General features: G+C 37.9%; 1 protein-coding gene and 1 pseudogene across 4 annotated transcripts in view; one reads left to right on the top strand and one right to left on the bottom strand.

Moving 5' to 3' along the window:
* Positions 1-24,311, top strand: part of Rtn1 (reticulon 1) — a 375,661-nt gene that overhangs the window by 148,312 nt on the left and 203,038 nt on the right. The window contains exon 1 of one of the 4 annotated variants that reach the window (XM_026410044.2): positions 7,557-7,797. The exons of the other annotated variants lie outside the window; for them this stretch is intronic. Coding sequence (XP_026265829.2) covers positions 7,557-7,797 — 241 coding nt within the window. Of the gene's footprint in view, positions 1-7,556; positions 7,798-24,311 lie in introns of those variants that run through there. 4 annotated transcript variants of the gene reach the window in all.
* LOC113197619 (RWD domain-containing protein 1-like) lies at positions 656-6,921 on the bottom strand (annotated as a pseudogene).

Below are 24,311 nucleotides of genomic sequence, written 5' to 3' on the forward strand. Positions count from 1 at the left end.
AATTAAATGTAAGACTGTAAGCTATAAAACTCTTAGAAGAAAACACAAGTATAAATCCTTGTGACCTGAGATTAGGTAATGGTTGGTTAGATAAAACTCCAAATCTACAAACCGCAAAAGTGAAAATATATACACCGATTCAATAATAAATTCAACACATGGTGTTAAAAACATCATCGAGAAAGTAAAAAGACCATCCACACAACAGGAAAAAATTGCAAATCATATGTCTGATAAGGAATTTGTATTCAAAATGTATAAACACTCTTATACTTCAGTAATAAAAATGAGTATTTATCCAAAGAAAATATGCAAAAGGACAATAAACACATGGGAAGATGCTCAATATCATGAATTGTCAGGGAAATGAAAATCAAAACCACAATATATTTCACACCCATTAAGATGGTTATAATTTTTAAAAGCCAGATAATTAATGTGTTGGTGAGGGTATGGAGAAATTGAAATCCTCATACAATACCAGTGGGATTTCTTTTTTGAAATTTTCATGTTACTAGATTCAATGATGAAAGCTATGAGAATAGTCTCCTGAAAGTTATTTTTTTCTTAGAAAAAAGAAAGGACAATAAAATCCTCTTTGATATAACCTCAGATGCTGTGCCAGTCAAGCCTCTTTGCAGAAGGGGACAGCCCATCAGTCTATTGAGTCACTCTCTGGGGCAGCAGGATTGTCCTCATTATTCTTCAGCTTCAAATCATCCCTTTTATGAAACAAAGACTCATCTACCTCCCCATTGTTTCCAGCATCCTCCAAGAACTGGATATCAGATGTGTTGACATTATAATGTATCAAGTAGCTGTTTCCCACTAAATTTATTTTTTCCCTGCTTGTTCTTCTTTCTTCCATTGCTTTTTAATTTTCAAGAGTTCTGCCTCAGACTTGTCCTTCCAACTTAAAAAACTTTCCACTGTAGCAGGAGAGCTGTGAAACAATTGCTTTTCAGCTTCTTTTCATTCTATTCTTTTTATCTAATCTATTATTTCATTTAGTTTTTCTTACACAGCTCTCACTAAAGATTATTACCATACCAAGATTTTCTTCAACTATAATCTTACTAATTTTAAAATGTCTTAGACTACATTGTCTTCTAGATTTTCCCAGGAGAATATTTCACAATAGGGAGACTCATATGGTTATTTTTCATTGTATAAAAACTTAAAAGTAGTCCGAACAATTTGATTATTTTCTCTAGCCTCATATGTCATTGATGGTGAGGTTAGGTGGATTATGGGATAATACTTAGCAGGACCTTGTCAAGTGAAGTTTGACTGAGGGGGAATGTGGTATAAGGGGAATAGCTTTATATTTTGGAAGAATATTTGTTAAGAGACTGAATTAATGTGCAATAAAGCTATGAAAGTGCTGGAGTAGATGGACTCCAAAAAGCTCATTTGTGCTGTTCCTCATCATAATCTGTCATTGAGGTCCTCACTGCTACTGACGGACTGCTCAGATATCCAGGCAGCTTTCAGCCTATACTACACCAGTTGCTAGACCAGTGGTGGAAATTTCTAGCACTGAGATTTATTAATGGTGCAGTTGATTTAGCAAACAGTCCTCAGTGATTAAACATGGAGTCCGCCATATGATTCAGCAATTATTTTGAGATGTTGGGGTCAGTCCCAGAGCATTACCTCTGGCATTACCTATGCTAGGTAAGCACTCTACCACTGAGCTACAGCTCAGCCCTGATCCTTGTTTCATAACCAAAAGAAATCAAAACATGGTGACAAAAAGAGTATATAAACATTCTTAGTAGCACTATTTGTAATAAACAACAAGTGGAAATAACCTAAATACCCATCAGCTAATGAATGGATGACCAAAATGAAGTATATCCACACAATGGAGTATTACTCATTAATGAAAAGGATTGGGTTATAAAATGCACTACAAAGATGAACCTTGAAAATGTGATAAGTGAAAGAACTTAGTCACAAAAGGCCACGTGTTGTATGATTCCATTTACATGAAATGCTCAGAATAAGCAATTTTATGGAGATAAACAGTAGATTAGTGATTGTCTTAGCACTGGACTTGGGGTTGGGGATGGGATGAGTAATGACTGCTAATGGATATGAAGTTTCTTTCTGGAGTGATGAAATGTTACAAATTTATTTTGGTGATGGTTGCACAACTGTGAATATACTAAGAGCCATTGAATTCTACACTTGTATAGTGAGTTAAATCTCAATAAAATTGTTATTAAAAAGGATAAAAATCACCAAGAAGTTCCTAAAAAACTCTTAATTCATTAATCATCAAATAAATAAAAAGCCAGGTGCATTGCATGCCTGTAATCTCAGTGACTTATGAGGCTGAGGCAGGAGGATCTCAAGTTCAAGGCCAGTCTCAGAAATTTAGCAAGGCCCTAAGCAACTTAATGAGAAAATTAAAAAAAAAAAAAACAGGAGGGGATGTAGCTCCATGGTAAAATACCCCTGAGTTCAATCCCCAGTACCTAAATAAATAAATACACAAATAAAATAAATTGAAATTACTATGAGGTAACATCTCTTACCAAATTGTGAAATAAAAGTTGTGTGTGTGTGTGTGTGTGTGTGTGTGTATGTATGTGTGTATGAAATGTGATCTGTATGGGGATATACTTTGAAACTACAAAGAACTATTCAAAGGCAATTTACAATTTACCTCTCTTGTGTATATTCTGATTACTACTCAAGCTCAGAATACCTTTAAAATGTTTATATTGTGTCCAAAACATGGGTAATTCAAGTTGCAGATCTCTCACTTTATATTTTTGCCCAAAGAAATAAAAACTCCTCGCAGTTTTATTCAAATGTACAAATTAAGTAAAGAAAAAAGTTAGATTCAAAAAATGTGATAAACTTTCCTATTCCCACACCTATGGGAGAAAGATAGAAGCAACTCTGTTTTGTCCCTTTGGTTGGTAGATTAAGTAACAGAACCACTCTAATTTATGAAGGAGCCTAGTGTGTTCCCAAAGTGCTGTGTGGCATTAATGAGTGCAGCAGTGGTCTCCTAGAGAAACCATTGCTGTCCTGGGCACCATCCTGTAGCCTCTACATATTAAGTTCACTTTAAATATTCTTTCACTGCAGCAGAGAATGGAGAACTCTTTTCCCTATCAAATTCAAGAGATTTGCACATTGTGGAAAAGTGAAAACCATGTTTCAACATGATATAGGTGTGACATAGACAAATAAAACCTCCAAACACCACTGTCCACAAGGATTTTGGAGGAATTTGAGGCACCAGAATTGGGTCTCATCTTGAAATACTCAATCAGGTCAATGAGAGTGTTCCTACCATTACATTCTCTTCTAAAAAGGTTTAGGGTCTTCCCTAGTAAGTGCTGATAAGCTTAGGTTTATGACACATTGGGCAAATATGTGGTATGCATGACCTGCCCTCTTCACTTACCTGAAAGATGCTATTGTTTGTCCTTCAAGACACTCTTTCCTATGGAATATGAATATGGCCATCGCATATTCTCAATACAACCCTCCAAGCAGTCATTACTTATCAATGAGACTTATTTGCCATTTCTGAAATAGACTATTTTAAGTTAAAGTGTGAGTGTGTGTGTGTGTGTGTGTGTGTGTGTGTGTGTGTTTGACCCAAATCCTTTTTTTGGGGGGGCATACTGACACTTGAAATCAGGGTACTCCACCACTGATCCACACCCCAACCCTATTTTGTGTTTCATTTAGAGACAGGTTTTCACTGAGTTGCTTAGTGCCATGCTTTTGCTGAGGCTGGCTTTGAACTCTTGATCCTCCTTCCTCAGCTTCCCGAGCCACTGAGATTATAGGCATAGTTCCAAAGAATCTTTGAAATCCATTTATATTTATACAAAGCTTACCTTTCAGAATTATTTTAGAAATTACAAGTAGAAATACTATATATATATATATATATATATATATATATATATATATATATATATCATCATGATTTACAATAATAACTGGACATTCCTCATCTAGTTTGTTTTAAATACCTAAAGCAGTTACCATCTTTAGTCTGTACAAATATAAATGCATGACAGAGCTTTAGCATTGTAAGTCATTTCCTGGAAATAATTTGTATATTCTACTATATTAATAATATATGTTGGCCATTTAATGTTCCCCAAACCCTATGCAGAGGTACTATTAAAATTTCCAGTGTAGCTGAACATCAGGGCACGTGCCTGTAACCTTAGCTCAGGAGAATTGCAAGTTCAAGGCCAGCCTGGGCAACCTGGGAAAGACCTTGTGTGAAAATAAAATATTAAAAGGGCTGGGATATAGGTCAGTGGCAGAACATCCCTGGGTTCAATACCCAGTACCCCCCTTCAAAAAAATCCAGGTTAGGGCTGGGGTTGTAGCTCATTGGTAGAGCGCCTGCCTCACATGTGTGAGGCACTGGGTTTGATTCTCAGCACCACATAAAAAGAAAAAAAAATAAAGATATTATGTCCACCGAAAACAAAAAAAATTTAAAAATTCTCTCTCTAAAAAATAAATAAAAATAAAAAAGATATTGTGTCCAACTACAACTAAAAAATATTTTAAAAAAATACAGGTTATAGTTGAGGAACCTGAGATGCAGTGATATTAAATAAATTTAATATTGAATTATTTAGAAAGAATTTTGGCTTGGTTAAAATTTGTTACTTGTGGCACTTTTCCTGCATGCCTCCACACCCCTTTCCCCACAATACAAGGTTTGGTCAAAGTTAAGAAGCTAGTACTAAATAAGTGTTCCTTATTAGATTCCTTCTTTTGACATGATGGGGAAAAATGCTGAAGAAAAAACCCTGTTCTTTGGTCTCAACTCCTCTTGCTAAGAATTCTTTAAAAGTGCCAACCTTGTTTTCTTTGTCTCACAAGCATATTAGAGCAATTCATAATTGAGAGCAACTATATAAACCCTGGAACTCCATCACCAACTCTGTGCTATGTCCTTAACTCTTCAATGTTGTCAAATTTTGTCAGTTTAGAGGGGTGCAAATGTAAAATAATACTAATAAAATTGATCACTTCAAATCATAGCAAAAACCTGAAACTTTCTTTACTGAACAGATAACTTGTATACATCCAAAGGTGGAACTTAATAAGAAAAAATAGTTGTGAAAATTGATCATACTGAAACACTGTGAACATTTTTTCTTCTTCCTCCTCCTCCTCCTCCTCCTCCCACTCCCCCACCCCTCCCCTCTTCTTCCTCCTCCTTTTCTGTGCTAGGGATCAAACCCAGGGATTCATAATATGCTAAGCAAGGGCTATACCACTGAGCTATATCCCTAGCCCACCATAACTCTTTTCAGCAGAGCAAAATAGAATAATTTATCAAAATGCAATTATCAGTTTCCTCTGATAAATAAAATCTAAATATACTAACTGGTAATTTCTTCCACATGTACTCAAATTAGAGTATTGATCAGTATCTCATGAAATATAGAAAATAATTAGAGTCATATCCACAAAGTCCATATGCTTTCAATCTTAAGGGAGCTAAGAGGCTTGCAAAAGTATTCCAGTTTTTAATGATAACTTCCTTTAGTGCTTCTTAGAGAAACAAAATAATATGCTCCATATTATTCTGTATATGACTCCCTCACCATAACAATTCTTAAATATTCAGCACCCACTAATAACCACTTGATATTATATTAGAGTTTTCTGCATTCTTATCAACATAATGTTAATAATGAAACTGTGAGAAATTTCCATTTGGTTTTTCTGATGCTTTAAGGCATTCTAAACAATAGATTTGAAGAAATCTCACAAGTGTTCCCTGATTACATAACTGAATTAAGCTTCATGGAAAGACAGCAGTGGAATAAGCTTTTCATCTAGACGATTTCTTAAGTAGTACTCATGTGCTGCTGGTTCTGTAGAAAAGGTGGGTATGGGTGGTACAGCATATTAGGAGGCACATGAACAATTTCTTTTTGTTTTCTTATAGAAAGATTTCAAGAAATATGATGATTCATGGTAACCAAGAATTTTGTTGTTGGAGGGGATACTTTTTATAGTTTTATGGAGGTATAATAGAAATGAAATAAATTGCATATATTTACAGTGACAATTTGGTAAGTTTTGACATTTGTATATACCTGTGAAGCTGCCATCACAAAGAAAATAATGAACATATTCTTAGTAGGAGGTACTTTTTGAATATACCAATAATGTTTTTTGGTGACCATCAAATCCCCACGGACATTTGGCATTAGGAGGCCATATTTATCATGCATTTAGTAAATACTTTTTCTCTAATTTATTATCATCTTTTGAATAGTAGTATCATAGTAAAACAAAATATTAGTCTGAATCTGGGATTTTTAGTTTTAGTATATTTGAAGAGCACCTGAATGGTATTCAAGTCAGCCTTTAAATCTACAAATAGGCAAACATGAAATCCTCAAGATGTATGTAGTGGCTCAGAGTTCCACAAAGCCTTCTAGTATGTTGTACCACCCATACCCACCTTTTCTACAGAACCAGCAGCACATGAGTCTAATCCTCTACCTTGTGTGGGACTTAGCAACCTTAGTTTTTTGATCACATCGTTTTATAAACAGGCACCAATTAAAGAAAAAATGAAAGAAGCAGCAGCAAGCTTCTTGGAATGTCCAACTTCTCACATAAAATTACTGTACAGACAGCTTGCAATTTGTAAGGGTTTTTGGCCGAGTGTTTCTGAAAGGAGATAAAGCTGTTTTTGTCCTGCCTATTGATACCATATTTTGCCCTCGGGGCTGGTGGTGATGAGATCTGGAAAGCTGCTTTATTTTTTAAGTTTCTCCTATAGCTCATTCCAATATTCCTGTACTCTGCTATTTTCCAGCCCGGTTCGGGAAACAGTTTAAAGCTGCAAGATTGAACCTCAGGCTTGCAGGTTCTCTTGTCACCATTTGCCACCAACATCCACCTCCACCACTTTCTTGCTCAGACCTATGTCCCCATTCACAACGGACACTGGTCACCCTCGAACTGTGGCCCTGAGGTCTCCAGTTTCCCTTCTTTGCCTTAGGTCCCAGAACACCAGTGGAAGCTTAACTTCTTGAGTTGGGAGGGCAGCTTGCCTAATCAGTCAGTAGCAGCTGGGGGCTTGTTCTACCTGCTGATCCTCCCTTTGTATTCCTCCCCGGATGAAGGGGAGATTCAAGTGGATTTGGCACATCCTTTAATCAGGGCCTGCCATTAGCAGGCCCGGGTTGACGTGCTCTGAAGCAGGCCATTTTCACCTGCGTAATAGCAGGCTTGGGAGTAGCAGAGCAGCAGCAGCAGCATCAGTGACTGGAGTAGGGGAGGAGCGCAGACAGCGGCCGCGGCGGGGCCGGGAGGAAGAGGAGGGGGGAGGAGGAGGAGCTGAAGCGCGAAGAGCAGCAGGCAGCGCCTGGGCCCGAGTTGCAGCAGCAGCGGCGGCGGCGGCGCCGAGACTCCGCAGCCTCCCGGAGCCCAGAGTCCCGGCGGGGATAGCAGCAAGGAGCGATCGCCCGCCCAGCTACCACACCTCGGCTCCGCCAAGCCGCCGTCGCCACGCGGGGGGACCGCCAACTATGGCCGCGCCGCCGGATCCGCAAGACGAGCTGCTGCCTCTGGCCAGCCCCGGGTCCCAGTGGTTCGGGGACCGGGGGGAGGGGGAGAATGAAACAGTGACGCCGAAAGGGGCCAGGCCGGCGCCGCAGAACGAGGAGCCCGGCCGGGGGTTGGGCTCCGGGATCGAGGGAGCGGCGCCGCGGGAACTGGGCTCCGGCCCCGCCCGGCCGCCGCCCGTTGCCATGGAAACTGCATCCACAGGTAAGGCGGGAGGGCACCGCTACCCCGCAAATGGCGTCAGGTACCCCGGTCCCAGTGGGTTCCCTTCTTAACTGCTCTCCTCTGCACCTTCCTGGCGCGCTCTGCCTTTAGCACCAATCCCAGACCCGTTTCGCCAAGGGCGACTGCAAATGTGAATGGACTGGTAGAAAACAGCAATTTTATTTTTTTCCAAAGGCTCAGAGAAAGAACGATCCCTTTATTTCATTATCTTTATTTCGGTTTAAAACATTGTCCTTACTGGCAAACTGCAGCATCCTGACTTGCTGGTGCGTCCCGGTACAAGTTTCTCCCTCTTGTCAGGGGCTCAGAGCTGTAGGGCCCTTATGACAGGTTGTGGTGGTTTTCTGGGGCGTGTTTGTGCGCACTGTGCGCGCGGGCCACAAGAGATGCTGACAACAAAGCAGCGAGCTCACCAGCTGCCCCAGGACGCGGCTCCGTGCAGGGCAGCTTGTGTGGCTTCAACTCTCCCCTACCCTTCTCTCCAGGAGTCGCCACACCCGGCGCCTCCCAGTCCTCCCTCCCACACTCCCCTCCCCCATTCCACCCGCCCCCTTCCCCCCCCACCACTCTGGAGCAGAAAACAAATCATAAGGAGTGTTTACCTCATTCTGGAGGAACAGCATTGTAAGTGGGTTGGGAGTTGTGTCTGCCCTTACTCAGAACCTAGCTGCTCTAAGGTCCCCACCTTGCAGGGAGCATTGAAACTTGGAAGCCCGAAATGCAGCGGGCCTGGCTGTGGGTTGGAGGGTTTGGATGGGGGTGAGTGGACCAGCGACAATTTACCAGCAGTCTGAATCTGCTCCAGTATTTGAAAATTGCCCCGGATTCCATCTCCCTTGGCCTGACTTTCTTCTCGCAACCCAAGCAGACCCGTGTCTGTCAGGACCCCAGGGCTTTGGTGAATTCTAGTCAAAAGAGGCAAGAGGCGCGCAGTAAGAGCCTGGGCTGCCGGCCTGGTTAGCGCGGTTTCCAGTGAGAGAAATAGGGGGGTGTTATGTTGTTCTGTTCTCAGAGAAAGCTTTGCTATGGTGGAGTGGGAGTTGTGTAGTTTTGGCAATGTAGCTCTAGAAGGCCTGGAGTGGTGGGTGCTCCCGAAGGAGGAGAAAGGGGGCGGGACTGGCGTGAGTGTTCTTGGCAGCTGTTTTGGGGAAACCCCCTTCTTAAGCCACTCCCTCTCAAGGGTTATATGAAGTGCCTTAGGTTGTCTTAACTCTGCTCTAGTATAAAAGATCTGAGCTGGGGAAAGGAGGTTCGAAGAGTGGGTTTAATAAAATTTGCCAATGTTCTGCGCAGAAAAAAAAAAAAGTAGAGACCATATACCAGCAAAAGGAGGAGGAAGCATGAAAAGTAAGAAGGAAAAGAAAAAGATGCAAATGCTGAAAATCCCTATCCAGACTCTATTCAATTTCTATTGAAATGAAGAGAAAGTAAAACTTCTTATAATTGGCAAAAGAAGATGGCAAATGATAACAGACAAAGGAGGCAGTTTTTGTCATTACTGTTCTTTGCTGAGGGCAGCTTAGAGTTCAGAACTTTTATCCACTGCAAGATAAATTATTTCTTTATCAACATTGCCTGCCTCCCATTAGTTGAACAAGGTTAGATTACTGAAGGTAAGGAAGCTAAGTGTCCCATGTCTAGTAACATACTATTCACTAAAATGTGTTATTACATAGAATGCAACAAATGGACTAATAATATCAAATATGATTCTAAGTTTGGGTGGAGAAGGAGAACGAAGCATATATATGTATGTATATATATATATATATATATTTGCCTATTTATATAGAAATATTTTAGTTTATTATTGTTGTTTGAATACATTTCTAATATAGTGGTTCATTGGTCACTGTTTTATATCGTATATTTCCTATAAAGTAGACTGGATAGCCTTTTATAAGAGAACTGAATGCTAGAAATAATAGCCACATAAATAACCACATCTTGAAAAATCCAAACAAGATTTAGGCCAGCTTCTGTGTCTGTTACTTTGACAGTTCTGTTGATATAAGCAAAGTCAGAAGGTGAATCATCAACTGTATCAGAGACAAAATTCAAAAGTAGCCTATTATGCACACTAATTTACTTTGCATTTTAAAAACTTATTTTTGGCTTATAAGCATAAATTATTTTACTCACTGTGCCGGAGGCTGGGAAGTCTAAGATCAAGGTGCCAACAGATTCAACATCTGGCTCATAAAAAGTTGTCTTTTAGCTTTATGCTCACATGACCATAGCTGCTTTATTATTATTTTTAAGAATGATGCCTTTGGGACCCTGAGTTAAACTAAGAAGTAACCTAGATTTTTGAGTGTAATATACTGTAAACATATTTTGATTCTTTTTCAGATGGAATATTAAAATGTAAGATAGATATTGGTGTTAGAAATTTTTTTCTGAAAACACCACCAGTCCTGCCGCCTGGACAGAAAGTCTGTTATTTATTTTTATACACTGATGTTAATTAAAGTTTACAAAGAAATATTTCCCTAAACAACATTTTTCAGTAATACCCCGAAATGTGTGTGTGTGTGTGTATGTATATATATATATATATATATATATATATATATATATATATGAACATCATTAAAGCTACATTATAAAACCCAATCAGTACTGTGTTTTCAGGTATTCTCATCAATTCTGTCCCTTTGTGGCATGGAAATTTTCTCAACAAAAAGTGACACTGTCTTCTTAAGTTATACTTTATTATATATGAAGTTGATAGTCTTGTGAAATGATGTCTATAGTCAAGGGAATATTTAATATACCATGTGTAGGCTACAACATGTTCAACTTGTTAATCATAAAACACTGCCATCATCTAATAATTCTCCAAAAGACATTAAAAACCACTGTTTTGTTTTCTCATAAAGTTATTTTATTCCTGGAAACTATTCAAAAGGAGCATACAATAATAAAAAGGGTAGAAGAATGGCTCTTTGTTTAAAGAAAAAATTTAAAATAGAACATTTGAACAAAATGAAAATGGTAAAAAGTTGACTCATTGCCTGCTTTGGAAATTAGCTAATTGATTGCTTCATGCATGGCTGCTTCATGCATGGAAGGCAAAATAAAGAACAGGATGGTGAATGGTCAGGAGAAATTAGTCTAATGTAGTTTGCTCCAGTAATATTGGCTATGAATAATCTGACTTAAATATCTAGATAATTGCAAAACAAATTTGCATTACTTCAACCTCAGAGTTTGTAAATTTGTAGTTTTGCTACATTTGCTAAATGTGATGTGCTGTTAGAAAAGCTGTTCTTAGTCTATCATTCTTTCAATAGCATTGAGAATGTTTTATGTATCCCAAGTTTAATATAATAAATCTATAGAACTATGATGCATTACTGATCATCATCTTCATTTGGAGACTGAATTGACTGTCTTTTTTTTTTTGGATGTGTTTGATAGATGTATAAACATTTTTATTTGAAATCTTTTCCCCTTTAGAAGGTGTAGATTCCAATCTTCATTTTCTATTATCTTGAAATGGGAAGAAACACTATACTTTTCTTTGGCAATTTATTAAAGAATATAAGAGAAAAAAGCTTGGAAACCTAGTATAATGTATTTATCTGGACATAGTCTCTGTATACAATCAGTAACTTTCTGGCAATAAATATAGGACCTTCCCCTTAATATAGGGAATTCAAATTAGGTTAAACTAAAAGTTAGAAACACTATCTATCTTAAAAATACATTGAAAAATAGATTTTATCAAGGCTTTCAGCATAATTTTCTCTTCATGAACAAACCATTCCAGGAATCCACCCCGATCATTACTCCTCAGATACACTGAAGGCTTTCCCTGCCCCCATCTCCTTTCTAGGCTGTCCATCAACTTCTAATTCGGAGAGATTTTTGGCAGAGTTGCTGATTATCTTGCCCATTATAATACTGTCTATCCTGGGTAGCATGGATTACAAAGAGTTTTTGTTATCTGTAAAGTGAGAAACCATTGCAGTTCAATTCAACTTAGTAAACATTTATTGAATACCTCCTTTGTAAAAGGATCTTTGCTAAATATAGGTTACAGATTCCTAGAACATGTGCACCTTTCTATTTCACATTAGTATATAGTTTAGTAGGTTTCTTTTGTGTCGTTTTCAGCTTCCTTATTCCCAAGTCATTACTGAAAATTTTACTATAAGGTCATTATATTATAAAACCCCAAGAGCAGAAGAGCATGAGTTAGTTTTCCGAGGTGGACACAGGATAACTAAACATGAACATTGCTTGCTCAGACTGAACTGTGGAAAATAAAACTATTTCTCTTTCCTTTCCTCTATCATCTTTCTCATTCTGTGCTTCCTTAGAGAATATTATTCCAAGATCTTTGCCTTTATTAGTGTTGATATAATTTTACAATTTAAAATTATGTTCAATAGTAACTAAGGGAACTTTGTAAAAGGTACTGGGAAATGTGGAGGGCAATGAAAGAAAAGATATAGTTCAAGAGATTAATGTATCTATTTTTTTTTTCTTTTTTGTGGTGCTGGGGATTGAACCCAGGGCCTTGTGCATGTGAAGCAAGCACTCTATCAACTGAGCTATGTCCCTAGCCCTAAGGGATTAATGTATCTACATACAAATGCTGTCTACTAAAGCCAACACAAAGGACATGGTCAAAAAAATAAAAGATAACCAGTTTTTAAGGGCAAAGAGAAGAGAAGGACACGAAGGAGAAGCCACTGTCCTTGGAAGAGAGGGAAGAGCATCTTAATTAATGTTTCACCTATACAATTTAAAATGGGCAGTGACTTCAAAGCTATAAGCTAAAACATACAGAAGGAGAGACTGGGAGCCCAGAAATAATTGAAGATAAAATTCTGTATTTCTTCTGTGATGAGCTGCATTTGCTAGGCAGCTTTAAAGTCAGGTTGAGAATCTTTGTAGAAAAAGACTGATGCCAGAAAAGTTAAAAAGGGTAAATGTTTTTTAAAAAGATGGAAATGGGTTCCTTAAACTTTATATAAATGTTGTTGATGTTGATTTCTGGTAGAATCTAAGAATGCCTTGTTATGCCAAATATTTGTAAATCCTTAGAAGTAAAGGAATATGTCAATCATTAGAAATTCCCATTGATTAACTAAAAAATAAAGCCAAACAGAATTTTCCTTTTTTTCATATTCTGAGTCATTTGACTTACACAAGATGTAGAAAATCATGCTATTTAATTTGTAAATAGCGCAAAGTTTCAAAATATGCTACAGAATAACATTGCTGTAAGAAAAAAATCTTGATTTTAGTGCTTACTCAAAAGCAACAAGATAAACTTTTTTTCTTAAAATCATTTAACCCTAATTTAAAAAAATCCTTTTCAGGGTAGGAAATACATGCTTATGGTTTTAAAATTTAAAAGGTACAGAAGGGTATACAGAGAAAAGAAAATATTGCTTATACCTTATCTTCTAGCTCTCCAAAGGTAACAACCATTTTTATCAATTTTAGCAAGATAGCATAATTTAATTAATTTGTGATTACAATGTTACTTATTGAGCCCTTACTATACACCAGGCATTGTTCTAAACACTGAGGATATAGTAGAGAGAGAAAAAAAGAAAAAGATAAAATCTGTCTCCCAGAAAGTATATGTTTACTGGTGTGGGGGAAGTGGGAGAGGAGGAGGGGGATAGAGGACAGAAAATATTTGTCAAGGATTGATGAGTACTATGGAGAAAGTTAAAACAGAGTAATAGAAATGAGGGGGATAGTCAAAGATGGACTCTTTGTTAAGGTAATATTGAAACAGAGACTTAAAGAAAGTGACAGGATAAGTGTGCAGGTACCTGGGATCAGCATGTACCTGGCAACACCCCTGGGGAAGCAGCAGGAAGGAGAGTGAAGTGGAGCTAGCAAGGGAAGAATGGTAGGAGACGAGTGCAGGGTGAAGGTTAGTAGGCAGATTAGGTTCTGTAGGTACTTGTAAACAGCTTTGGATATTACTCTGAATGCAATGGAGACCACTGGAAAGTTTTTAGTAGAAAGGGAATATGTTTAGAATTAATTTTAATGTTAAGTGTAATGGATCTTTGGTCGATGTGTTGAGAATCTAATGTGAGGATGATGGTGATAGGTGTGGAACAAGAATGGTCAATTAGTAAGCCATTGCTATAGTCTGAGCAAGAGATCATGGTGTCTTGCACCAGAGTGATAAGCATTGGAGGAGGTAAAAAGTGGTCGGATTTTAGATATATTCTGTTTATAAATTCTGAAGTTAACAGTATATCTTAACCAATTGTGAATTGGATATGACAGAAAGGACTAAAGGATCATGCCATGATTTTTGACCTGAGCAAAAACAAGAATGGACTTGCTATTATTAGTTGGGATTGGAAAGGTTTTAGGAAGAGTAGGTTTTAAGGGAAAACCAGAAGTTTGGTTTTGCGAATGTTAGTTTTAAAATGCTCATGAGATAGATATTCAGGTGAAGAGGTCAAATGGCAGCCTAGGAATGGGGCTAGAACATGGTCTTGTCTAAGAATATACATTTGGCACTTGTTGATATAGAGATGGGATCACAAAGACAGTCAGTATTGACAGTGAAGGGATTACTGTGTGTACATACGTGACTTCATGTCCAATATGATTCTGCAATCTGTACACTCAGAAAAATGAGAAATTATATCCCATCTGATTCAAATGTATGATATGTCAAGGTCATTGTACTGTCATGTGTAACTAATTAAAACAAATTAAAAAAAAGAAATCCTTCGACTCTCAAATATTCAGATGTCTGGCAAAGAAATCCAATTAAAAGTGGCTAACAAAGAAGAACTGAAAGAATGAGACCCCAAAGGGCAAGAGAACTGTACATCAAGAGGAATGGAATGATCCACTCCCTCAAGTGCTGATTGTAGGTTAGTAAGATGAGGACTGTGATTGGATTTTACAGTGAGAAAGTCATGAATTTGATGAAACTAGTTTTTTAAGTGCTGGGGGGTTCGTGGTTTGTTTTGCATTGTTTGGCATTACAGAGACTGGGACAGAAGAAAATAAGAGATGCATCCATAGACATGATTCTTTTGAAAATTTTGCTATAAAGAAATAAAGGCAAGAAAAATGGGAGGAAGAGAAGGAAAGTTTTTGTTTCACTTTTTTTTTTTTTTTAACTGTGGAGGATATTAAGGCCTATCTGTAATCTTACAAATCTTACATTTGACTGCTATAGTTTTTATGTGCAAGGTTCCCTGAAGGCCCATGAGTTAAATGTTTAGTTCCCAGCCTGGTGCCATGGGCAAATGACAGACGCCTTAAGAGATGGGGCCTACAGAGAGGTCTTCTTTCTGGTCATCGTGAGGGATGCTCTTGATAGTGAGACCTAAGTCCCTTCCTCTTCCTCTCTTTTGTGTCCTGACATGAGGTGAATAGTTTTGCTCTGCCACTTGCTTTCATGTGCTGCCCCAAACCCAAAGCAACAGGGCCAACTGATCAAGGACTGCAATGTCCAAAACAATGAGCCCAAATAAACCTTTTCTTTATATGTTGGTTGTCTCATATATTGTCATGGCAATAGAAAGCTGTCTAACACAAGTGATTCAATAGGCTGGAAAAGACTAATGGTGCAGGAGAGAGAAGGGACAGTACCTGCAAATATGCCCCTGAGTAGGTGAGAGGAAATAGATTTAGGGTGCAGTGGAAGGTGGATTTTAGACACAGACAATTCATGGATATGACTGGACATGGGGTGTAAGTTCTCTTCTGACTGCTTCTCTTTTATGAATGAAATAAGAAGCAAGGTCAACAGCAGAGTGAATGCTGGAAGCTTGAGTCAAAGGAGGAAGGAATAACATTATCCTCTAGGAGAATGGAAGGATGAAAGGTCTAAAAAGATTACAGAAATTCTGATCAGCCCTTGGGACTCACTTGGAGTTGGTGACTATGAGCTTAAAGTGAGACAAGTTACTACATATGTTATCTTTTTTTTTCTCCCAGTCACATTCAGCCCAAGTGTTGGTTTGGAGTAGGTGGATGGTTGGTTTGGTTTTTGGTTTTGGTTTCCCTGTGAGCATGGCAGGAAGAGAGAGGCATTGGATTTGAGGTTGTATGCAAGGGAGTGCATACATGATGGGTCATGGCAACTGGGGAGGAAGGGAAAAGCACAGAGAAAAGGGGTATAAACAGTGGATTTTATATGCTGTCAGGGTTTCTGGAATAAGAGTAAGGAACTGAGATGGTGATTTTAGAGTTAAGGTGTTTTAGGTAGAGATTAGAAGGGAAGTAAGAGATTGAAACAGAGAGGACAAGGTTATTGGAGGAGTAGAGTTCAGAAGAATGATGAGGGCAGGAGTGAAATGATCATCTATGTGATTACTGACACCACAAAAAACCATAACAGATATAGGAGAGTGACGGTGAACCAGGCACCAACTGATATCTTTAAGAAATAGCTTTGACAGCAACTCTAGAGGTTTCTAAGGAGAGAGAAGAACAGTGGCTTATAAAATTAAAAATGTAAAATCCTGACTGTAGGATCTGAAAACTTGTATAGAATATAGGAGATGCTACTTAAAATAGTTCATGGTGGGGGTTGGGAACATCAAGGGTGATAATTAACTAAATATGAGCTAGTAGTATGGTGAAATTGCTAAAATACCTTCTGTAATCCCAGGTAGTATTAATAGAACATCTCAGGGGCCCACTGTAGGGTAATAGAGGCTTCTATCTAGGCGGGCCAAATCTGAGTCTTGTACCGAAGTGTAGATGCCATGCTTTGAGAGACATTGATGAGTTATAATATGTGAGACAAGGAAAACTAGAGCAGTGAGACTTTTTGAAAACAAGTTATTTGAGAAATGGCTGAAAGAAACTAAGAATTTTTAGCAAGAAGAAAAGAATTAAAAATCTGGTACTTCAATCCAACTACAGAAAAATTTCAGGAAGCAGAAGAAGACAACAGGACCCAAGTGACTTTAAAAGATAAAATTGAGATTAGTGATTTGGAAGAGCAGATTTCTGCTTAATGAAAGAGAATGTTCTTGTAATTGGAACCAGAAAAGAGTCAGATTGTGTCCCCGTTACTGATGTCCAAGCAAAAGTGAGGAAATCACTTTTGAAGGGAAAAATTTGGCATGGAAGGTATTAGTTATGTCAAGATCTTTATACCTTCCTCAAAGAGAATGGTGCCACTAACTTTACATTGTTGTTATTACATGACATGGTGTCTATTATGTCATTACATATTTCTCAGGAGTGAAAATCACACTAATGAAATGAATATCCATCGTAGGAACCATAGTTAACTTCAAAATGATGACTTAAAATGTGTTCTCCTTAAAATTGTAAACTTTATTTAAAGTTTTTCTCTAATCTCCACTGGCAAGAAAACTCTATAATGTAATACTTCTCTCTCTCTCTCTCTCTCTCTCTCTCTCTCTCTCTCTCTAGAGAGGCAATTTTTTAATATTTATTGTTTAGTTGTCGGGAGACACAACATCTTTATTTTATTTTTATGTGGTGCTGAGGATCGAACCCAGTGCCCCACGCATGCCAGGCGAGCGCACTACCGCTTGAGACACATCCCCAACCCAATATTCACTTCTTAAGAGTGTTGCAATTTTACCTAATGTGGGGTTATTAACCTAAATATGAAGCATGTTATCTAAAAGTTTCTCTTTTCTTTATTCTTTCTCTGGACTTCTTCCTTTTTTAACTACTGGATCTAGCTCCATAAATACTCAACATTAAATAAGTAAATAAAGAAAATGTTTTGGAAATTCATTAAACAGTTTTGCAATGCTAAAAGTACCCAATAATTTTTCCCTTGCTCCTCTGCCTCCCTATCTATATATTTATGGAGCATTATTCACCGTAAGACCATGCTTACTGGTTGTCTTATGAATTACAGTTCATGTCCAATCCCCAAATTGAATTTCCTAATTTATCTACTGCATGAAATTATTATAAAACCAGTTAGAGATCAAACTCTTGCTTCCTGGATGTGGAGAATTTGTTGAACATCTCATGTATTTTCTGATGCCTAGAACTTTGTTTTATGTGTTCATTTAAATAAACAATTCTTAGTCAACAGAAAATTGTGTGAATTTGAGTTATTATTGATCTAGTTGACAGGCATAAGGGAAAAAAACCGATGTTGTATCTACCTTTGGCATGAATTTTTTAATTCTGAAAAATCGGGGCTTCTTAAAATGTGGTCTGCAAACTGCCTGCTTTAGGATCATATGGGGTCATCCATGGTCCTCTGCCAAGGGAAGCAAATCTACCAAATGCAGGTTAAAACTTTAGGACACACTGATTTATTGAGCTGCCTCTTATGCTTGGAATTCTGCTAGGAGCCATGGGGAACAAAGGAACATGAGGTTGTCCTCTACCCTACTTCCTCCTGAGCTAGTTGGGAGGTGTGGTTGACTCACACTAAACAGAGGTAAACAACTCAGGTCATTGTAGCCAAGCGCTTAGATGGATGATACAGCTCTATGTGCAGCAGGAGTTTTTAAGGAATCCAAAACTACCTGGTCTCTTGAAAGAAGCAGGGTGCAACTTACATCTACATGACAAAATAGGAACAGGCAGAAGTGAGCAAGTAGGCAGATAGAGAGAGTGAAAGAGGCATGATGGGACGTGGGGATGAGCAGTGACAGGCATTTCACCTGCCTAGCCAGGCAGGGAAAAGAGTGATTCAGGAGGGTTTGAAAGCTGTTCACAGGACCCTAGACTCTTTTACGATGGGTTCTTGGATCTTTGCAGATTTATATACAGGGGAAACAATGTTATAGAGCTGTGTTAAGGAAGAATGGTCTGACAGTGGCATAGAAGATGAACACAGGGATGAACTTGAAACTTGAGAGTTTTGCTGAAAGAAGGCTGACACAGAAGCATCAGTTAAAGGGACTTGAATAAGTAACCATGGAATAAAGAGGAAGGTACATGGGAGGAAAGATGAGTGGCTTCACAGGAACATTCGATAGGGCTTTGGGACTGACATGATATGGGGAATGAGGAGAGAAATGAATAAAAAACATTTTATGCCCTGTGGATGGGGGAATGTTGGTGCTATGGAGACAGGGTGGGAGCAGAAACTGGTTAGGGTTTGAGGATCATGAATTCACTTTCAGTCCTGTGGGGCTTGAAATGATGACAAGTCATTTGAGTGGAAATCTCTACTTGGCAACTGCAGATAAAGAAATAGATTTTGGAGATGAAAACAGGATTTTGTTGATATAAAGGTAGAAGAAAGGCCATATAATGAATTAGTTTTTTGAAAGAGAGTTTATGTAGAATGGGAAAAACAGAGGGCCATGGACATAGAAAGAACTCCTTTCCTGTTTTTAGAGAGTTGCTTCAGGATTAGTTTCTGTGATCCCAGATTCTTTTTATACTTATATGGTATTACGGATTGTAGAGTGCCTTGCAATCAAATGGTAACTACTCTCATTATTATAACTTTATAGAAGCCAAGATGTTATGGTACAGAATGAGCCCTGAGAAATCAGATGTATCTAGTTTCAGCTTTGGCACTTAATATCATGTCAATGTGGGCAGATGCTATGACTGCTTTAGGTTTCAGTTTCTAAATATATAACATGGGCACAATACTGGCTATCTTATCGAGCTGCTGTAGAGAAAACAGGAGATAACACAGGGAGGGTCATGCAAATGACAAGTAACTATATATGTGAAAGTGCTATTAATGTCAGAGGCAGAAGAAATTTAGAACAAAGATGGAGAAAAGTCATGCTACCTCAGCCCTAGGTGTTTTAATAATAATAATAAAAAAAATGCTTGTTGGGCTTAGCTGGACCTCAGCCAAATAATCATGGGGAATGGCAGGAGAGCAAAGACAAATGTGAAGAGGGAGAAGCTGGTTCTGGCAATCCACATTGGAAGATTTTGGGGAGGAGGAGTGCAGTAGAAGTGGGAACCCACTACATTTGCCACATCCTAATGAGTGATCTGTTACTGGATTAAGACTGAGGTGTGCCCGTGGGGCCAGCTGGAGTGAGGGAGGATGGCAGATGGGATCTATTCTGATTCTCCTGCTCAGTGGAAGGGCAATCCGTGTAGGAAGCTGTCCCAGGTATGCATGGGAGCTGGTCTGGAAGAGGCTGCCTCTTTTAGCAGAGAGGGTATACAGTGAAGGACCATACCTGCTATCCCCACAGCAGGGTTAAATCAACTGGCCCTGTGGGCTTTGGGCAATCTGTGGCCTACCCTCACAGTTCAGTAGGTTAGTCTTTCATAAATACATTAACGCTCTGGGAAGATGAAGCAGATATACTATTCCCGTCCCTCCTGCTATAAACAGTAAAAATCCTGAATGTTAAATATAAAATAAATATAAAAAGACTACAATGTGAAGGGAAGGCAGACTTCCTGAGGAACTCAGTGCCTGAGGAAGGACACAGCAGTGAATTCTGAGCTTTTATTCTTCATCTATCTCAGACTGGATACTGGAGAAGGCATCAACCAGAAAATGCAGATGAGCACAGGCAAAATTACCCACAAACAAAACAGAACCAAAGAAAAACTCATCCTCTCTAGAAAAGGGACCAGGAAAGGGGCAACCTACCAAGAAAGAGAGCTTATAGGAGAATAATTGCTCTATCCAGAAAAACACCACAAAATAAATATGACCCATTCCCACTGCAAAGCTGAGACTTCCGCCCTTCTGAGGCGATAAGAGGCCCTCAGGAGCAGAAAGGCTCCCTTGTCTGCCAGCCAGTGTGGAGTCAGGGGCAGTTAGTACAGGCTCAGGAGATTCACTGCTGCTGGATGGTAACAAAGGCTGAGTGGAAAACCTGATTTCCATCTTCACCTGCCAGTAGCAAGACACCACCCTTCTTCACCAGCTAATGTGACATTTAGATAGGATTCTCCATCTCATAATGCCCAAATATCCAGGCTTTAATTGAAAATCAATTGTTAGGCTTTGAAACAGTCAGTGTCAAAAATAAGAAACATTAGAATTATCTTACAAACATTTTAAAGAAGCTATCACAAAAATGCTATAACGAGCAATTAAAGTATGCTTGAAATAAACAATAAAATATAGAAAGTCCAAACAAAGAAACAAAAAGTCCCATCAAAGAGATAAAAGTTATAAATAATTCAAAGAAAAATTTTAGAACAAAATACAATAACTAATAACTGGAAGAAGTAAACAATAATGACTTAGTGAATGGGCTGAACAATAGAATAGAGAGGATAGAAGACAGTATCTCTCAACTTGAAGATAAATAATAGAAATGATCAATGTGAACGAGAGAGAAAAATCAGGCTGAAAATAAAAGCAAATAAATTATAAAATTCTTTCACTCTACAGCACAAGAATGTTTATAGATAGACTTGTTTTCTTTCTCAAATGTTGGTCCAAATATGGGATTTGAGGGAAATAACTGAATAGTACTGCTTTATGTCTTTGAGATATTTTCCACATTTACAAAACTCTGGTTTCTAACCCTGTATTTATTTATTTTATTTTGTTTTTTAATATTTATTTTTTAGTTGTAGTTGGATACAATATATTTATTTTTTAATTTTTATATGGTGCTGAGGATCAAACTCAGGGACTCACACATGCTGGGAGAGTGCTCTACCACTGAGCCACAATCTCAGCCCCTCTAACCCTGTATTTATATGTACATTAATTATGTGCACACATGAGCTAAATTATATTAACATGTAGGTAATATTTACGCAGCATTTACAATGTATTCTGGACTCTTTACATTTAATCTTTACTACCACACAATGCAGAAGATGTGGGGGTTTTTTACCCATTTTACTAATGAGGAAACAAATTATGTGATATGTCTAAGGCTACATAGCTAGTAAGTGGCAGCATCAGGATTTGAACCTCAGTATTCTGGATTTAGAGTCTGTCCCCTTAATAGCCTTATTCTTACTATTTTAGACTTTTTCTTGTGCATTGTCTATTTTATAATCTGGGCAGTGAATTTTGCATATTAAGGCTTTAATCTTCATGAAATCTATTTGAACTAGAATTGGTATGAAACTGGGCAGGGGTAGGGAATGGTGGCTAAAACTTGAGTTGGTAGAATCTGGGAATTCTTAAGAATCTCAGCCAACAGCAATGATTAATTATATTTAAAAAGTAGGAAAACTTGGCAAAATCCTGCAGTAGAATCTCTACACTTACTGCTTGGATAGAATACAAAGGCCATGGATGGCAGAACTTCAGCACAAATAAAGAAAAATAAATGAATAAAACAGAGACTTTAGTTCACTGTAAGTTAACACCAACACAGTGGAGCTATCCCTGAGAGGGTGAACTGTTAGTCTCATTAACTCAGAATGCCCATAATAAGCTTATACTGGGCTCAGATCTGGTAGGTTTGGATCATTCGCAAAATCCTGGGTACACTGAATGTCGGGGTAGAAATGGGAGTAGAACTTGATTCTGGTAGGAGGAGCTGAGGATTCAAAGCCTGCATAAGATAGGAAAGGTTATGGCAGTTGTCTAAAAATACACAGTGCTGTCAAATACAGTGACTCGGCAGGACATGTCTGTGTGCCTCTAGAGGATGGCCGATCAGAAGTGGCAGGGAAAGGATTATTGTTCAGTATCTTTAGAATTGTAAAATATGAAAATAACCTTGTCTGTTCCATCTGGTACTGGGATTCTTGTCATTGGCGGTATACACTCAGAATTGGATGAGTCACTTCCATGGCAAAGGGGTCATAATAGAGAAGATACTTTTCAGAATTGTAGACCCCCACTGGGGAATGTGACATAAACTTTGGAATCTCTGCCTCGGAAAATACACTTAAACTTGTCATTTTGCACACAGATGCTAGGGTTTTTTTCAAAAGCCTTTCGTCGAAAGAGGAATGAAAAAACTTTTCACTCTTACAACTTAATAATTCTAGATACTTTCAGGGCAGTAGTTTCATGGTTCATAAAATCTCACTGAGTCATCTATTTATTTGTTCAACAAATATTTGTTAAGCATTTACATACACAAGATATGAAGTTGAGTAGATGATAATTAAGCAAATAATAAAAATATTGGAATAAATGCAGTAAAATAGAAATATAAGACTATGAGGGAGGACAGTCTAAATTAGGGGAAAGATCTGCATTTCATAAATTTTAAAATTAATTTAAAAAAATATACTTTAATCATAAATAGCATCCTTTGCACACACAGCTTCTAAGCATGTTAACTCTTCTTCCAACCAGAATGTGGCCCCGGCTATCATTACTTATATGAGTTGCCACTTCTTATCACACTATTGGTTTGTTTCAAAAGCTTTTATTACAGGTAACACAAAAGTATATTGCAACCGAGTTTTTTGAATGACCAAATCTGAACTCATGTGAACTTTTAAAAATTGAATTCATAGTATTAGAGAAGCATTTCTATTTTACATTTTTAGAAGTATGAGAAATAAAAAAATACTTAAATTGTACTGCAGTTTGGATGTGGTTTGTCCCCCAAGGGGTTCATGTGCTGGAAGGTTGGTTATGTGGAGGTGATAGAACTTTTAAGATGTGGAGCTTAGCAGAAGCTAATTAGGTCATGGGGGGCTCGATCCTCATGAATAGATTAGTATTGTCTTGAGGCAGCAGACCAGGTCTTCTGTGAGTGGATTCATTCCCAAAAGAACAGGTTGTCATAAAGTTCACCCTTTCTGCACATGACAAGTTCCCTTTGTGCTTCTGTGTCATGTTGTGATGTAGGGGATTCTTACTGGAGGAGCTCCATGCTGTTTGGACTTTCCAGCCACCAGAATTATGAGCTAAATAAAACTTTTTTGTTTATATTTTACTCAGCCTCAGAGATTTTGTTACAAAAGTACAAAATAAATGAAGTTATATTATTTCCTTGAAATTGTACAATCTTTTAAAGCCAAACATTTCTCATTGATAATTTAAATTGTGTTTAAGGAGTCTAATAAAATAAGTGTTGATTTATTGCTATACATAATGTGAAGGAACTAAAAATATGTTTTGAAGAAGAGAGGCAAAAATATTTTCTTCTGGAGAAATAAGCCCTAGAAATACTATCTTAAAAGTAGGGCCTTTGGAGTAGGGAATAAATGGGGTGGTCCATCAAGGTTATTTGTGTTCTTTATTTATTTTTCAAATGTAGCACTGTTTGGGGGCCAGTTTTTATTTCACTTCAATAATAATTCCCAGGAACATTAATTCCTAAAAGAAATACTTTGCTAAAAACAAAAAGCTCTACCATTCTTGCCAGACAGGGAGCATCAAGGTCAACCTTTAATTGCATCTCTTAATACATAATGATTAGGAAGAATTTCCTAACAGTGATGATTATGTTTCCACTATGATCATTTGTGTGAAAACATCTTTTGGATAGTGAATAATAATCTCCATTATATAATCACATTTTTATGAGTCTTGTAAAGACTTAGCATCATTTTCTGTTGATAAAAGGGAAAGTTGGTATACAGGTTGATCACAAGAGCCGGGAATGTTTGTTTGTTTGATTTTTCCCAATAAGGGGTTCTATACTGCAAGGAAAAAGAATGTC

This window comes from Urocitellus parryii, chromosome 6 (assembly GCF_045843805.1).
Source record: "Urocitellus parryii isolate mUroPar1 chromosome 6, mUroPar1.hap1, whole genome shotgun sequence".
Taxonomy (NCBI): domain Eukaryota; kingdom Metazoa; phylum Chordata; class Mammalia; order Rodentia; family Sciuridae; genus Urocitellus; species Urocitellus parryii.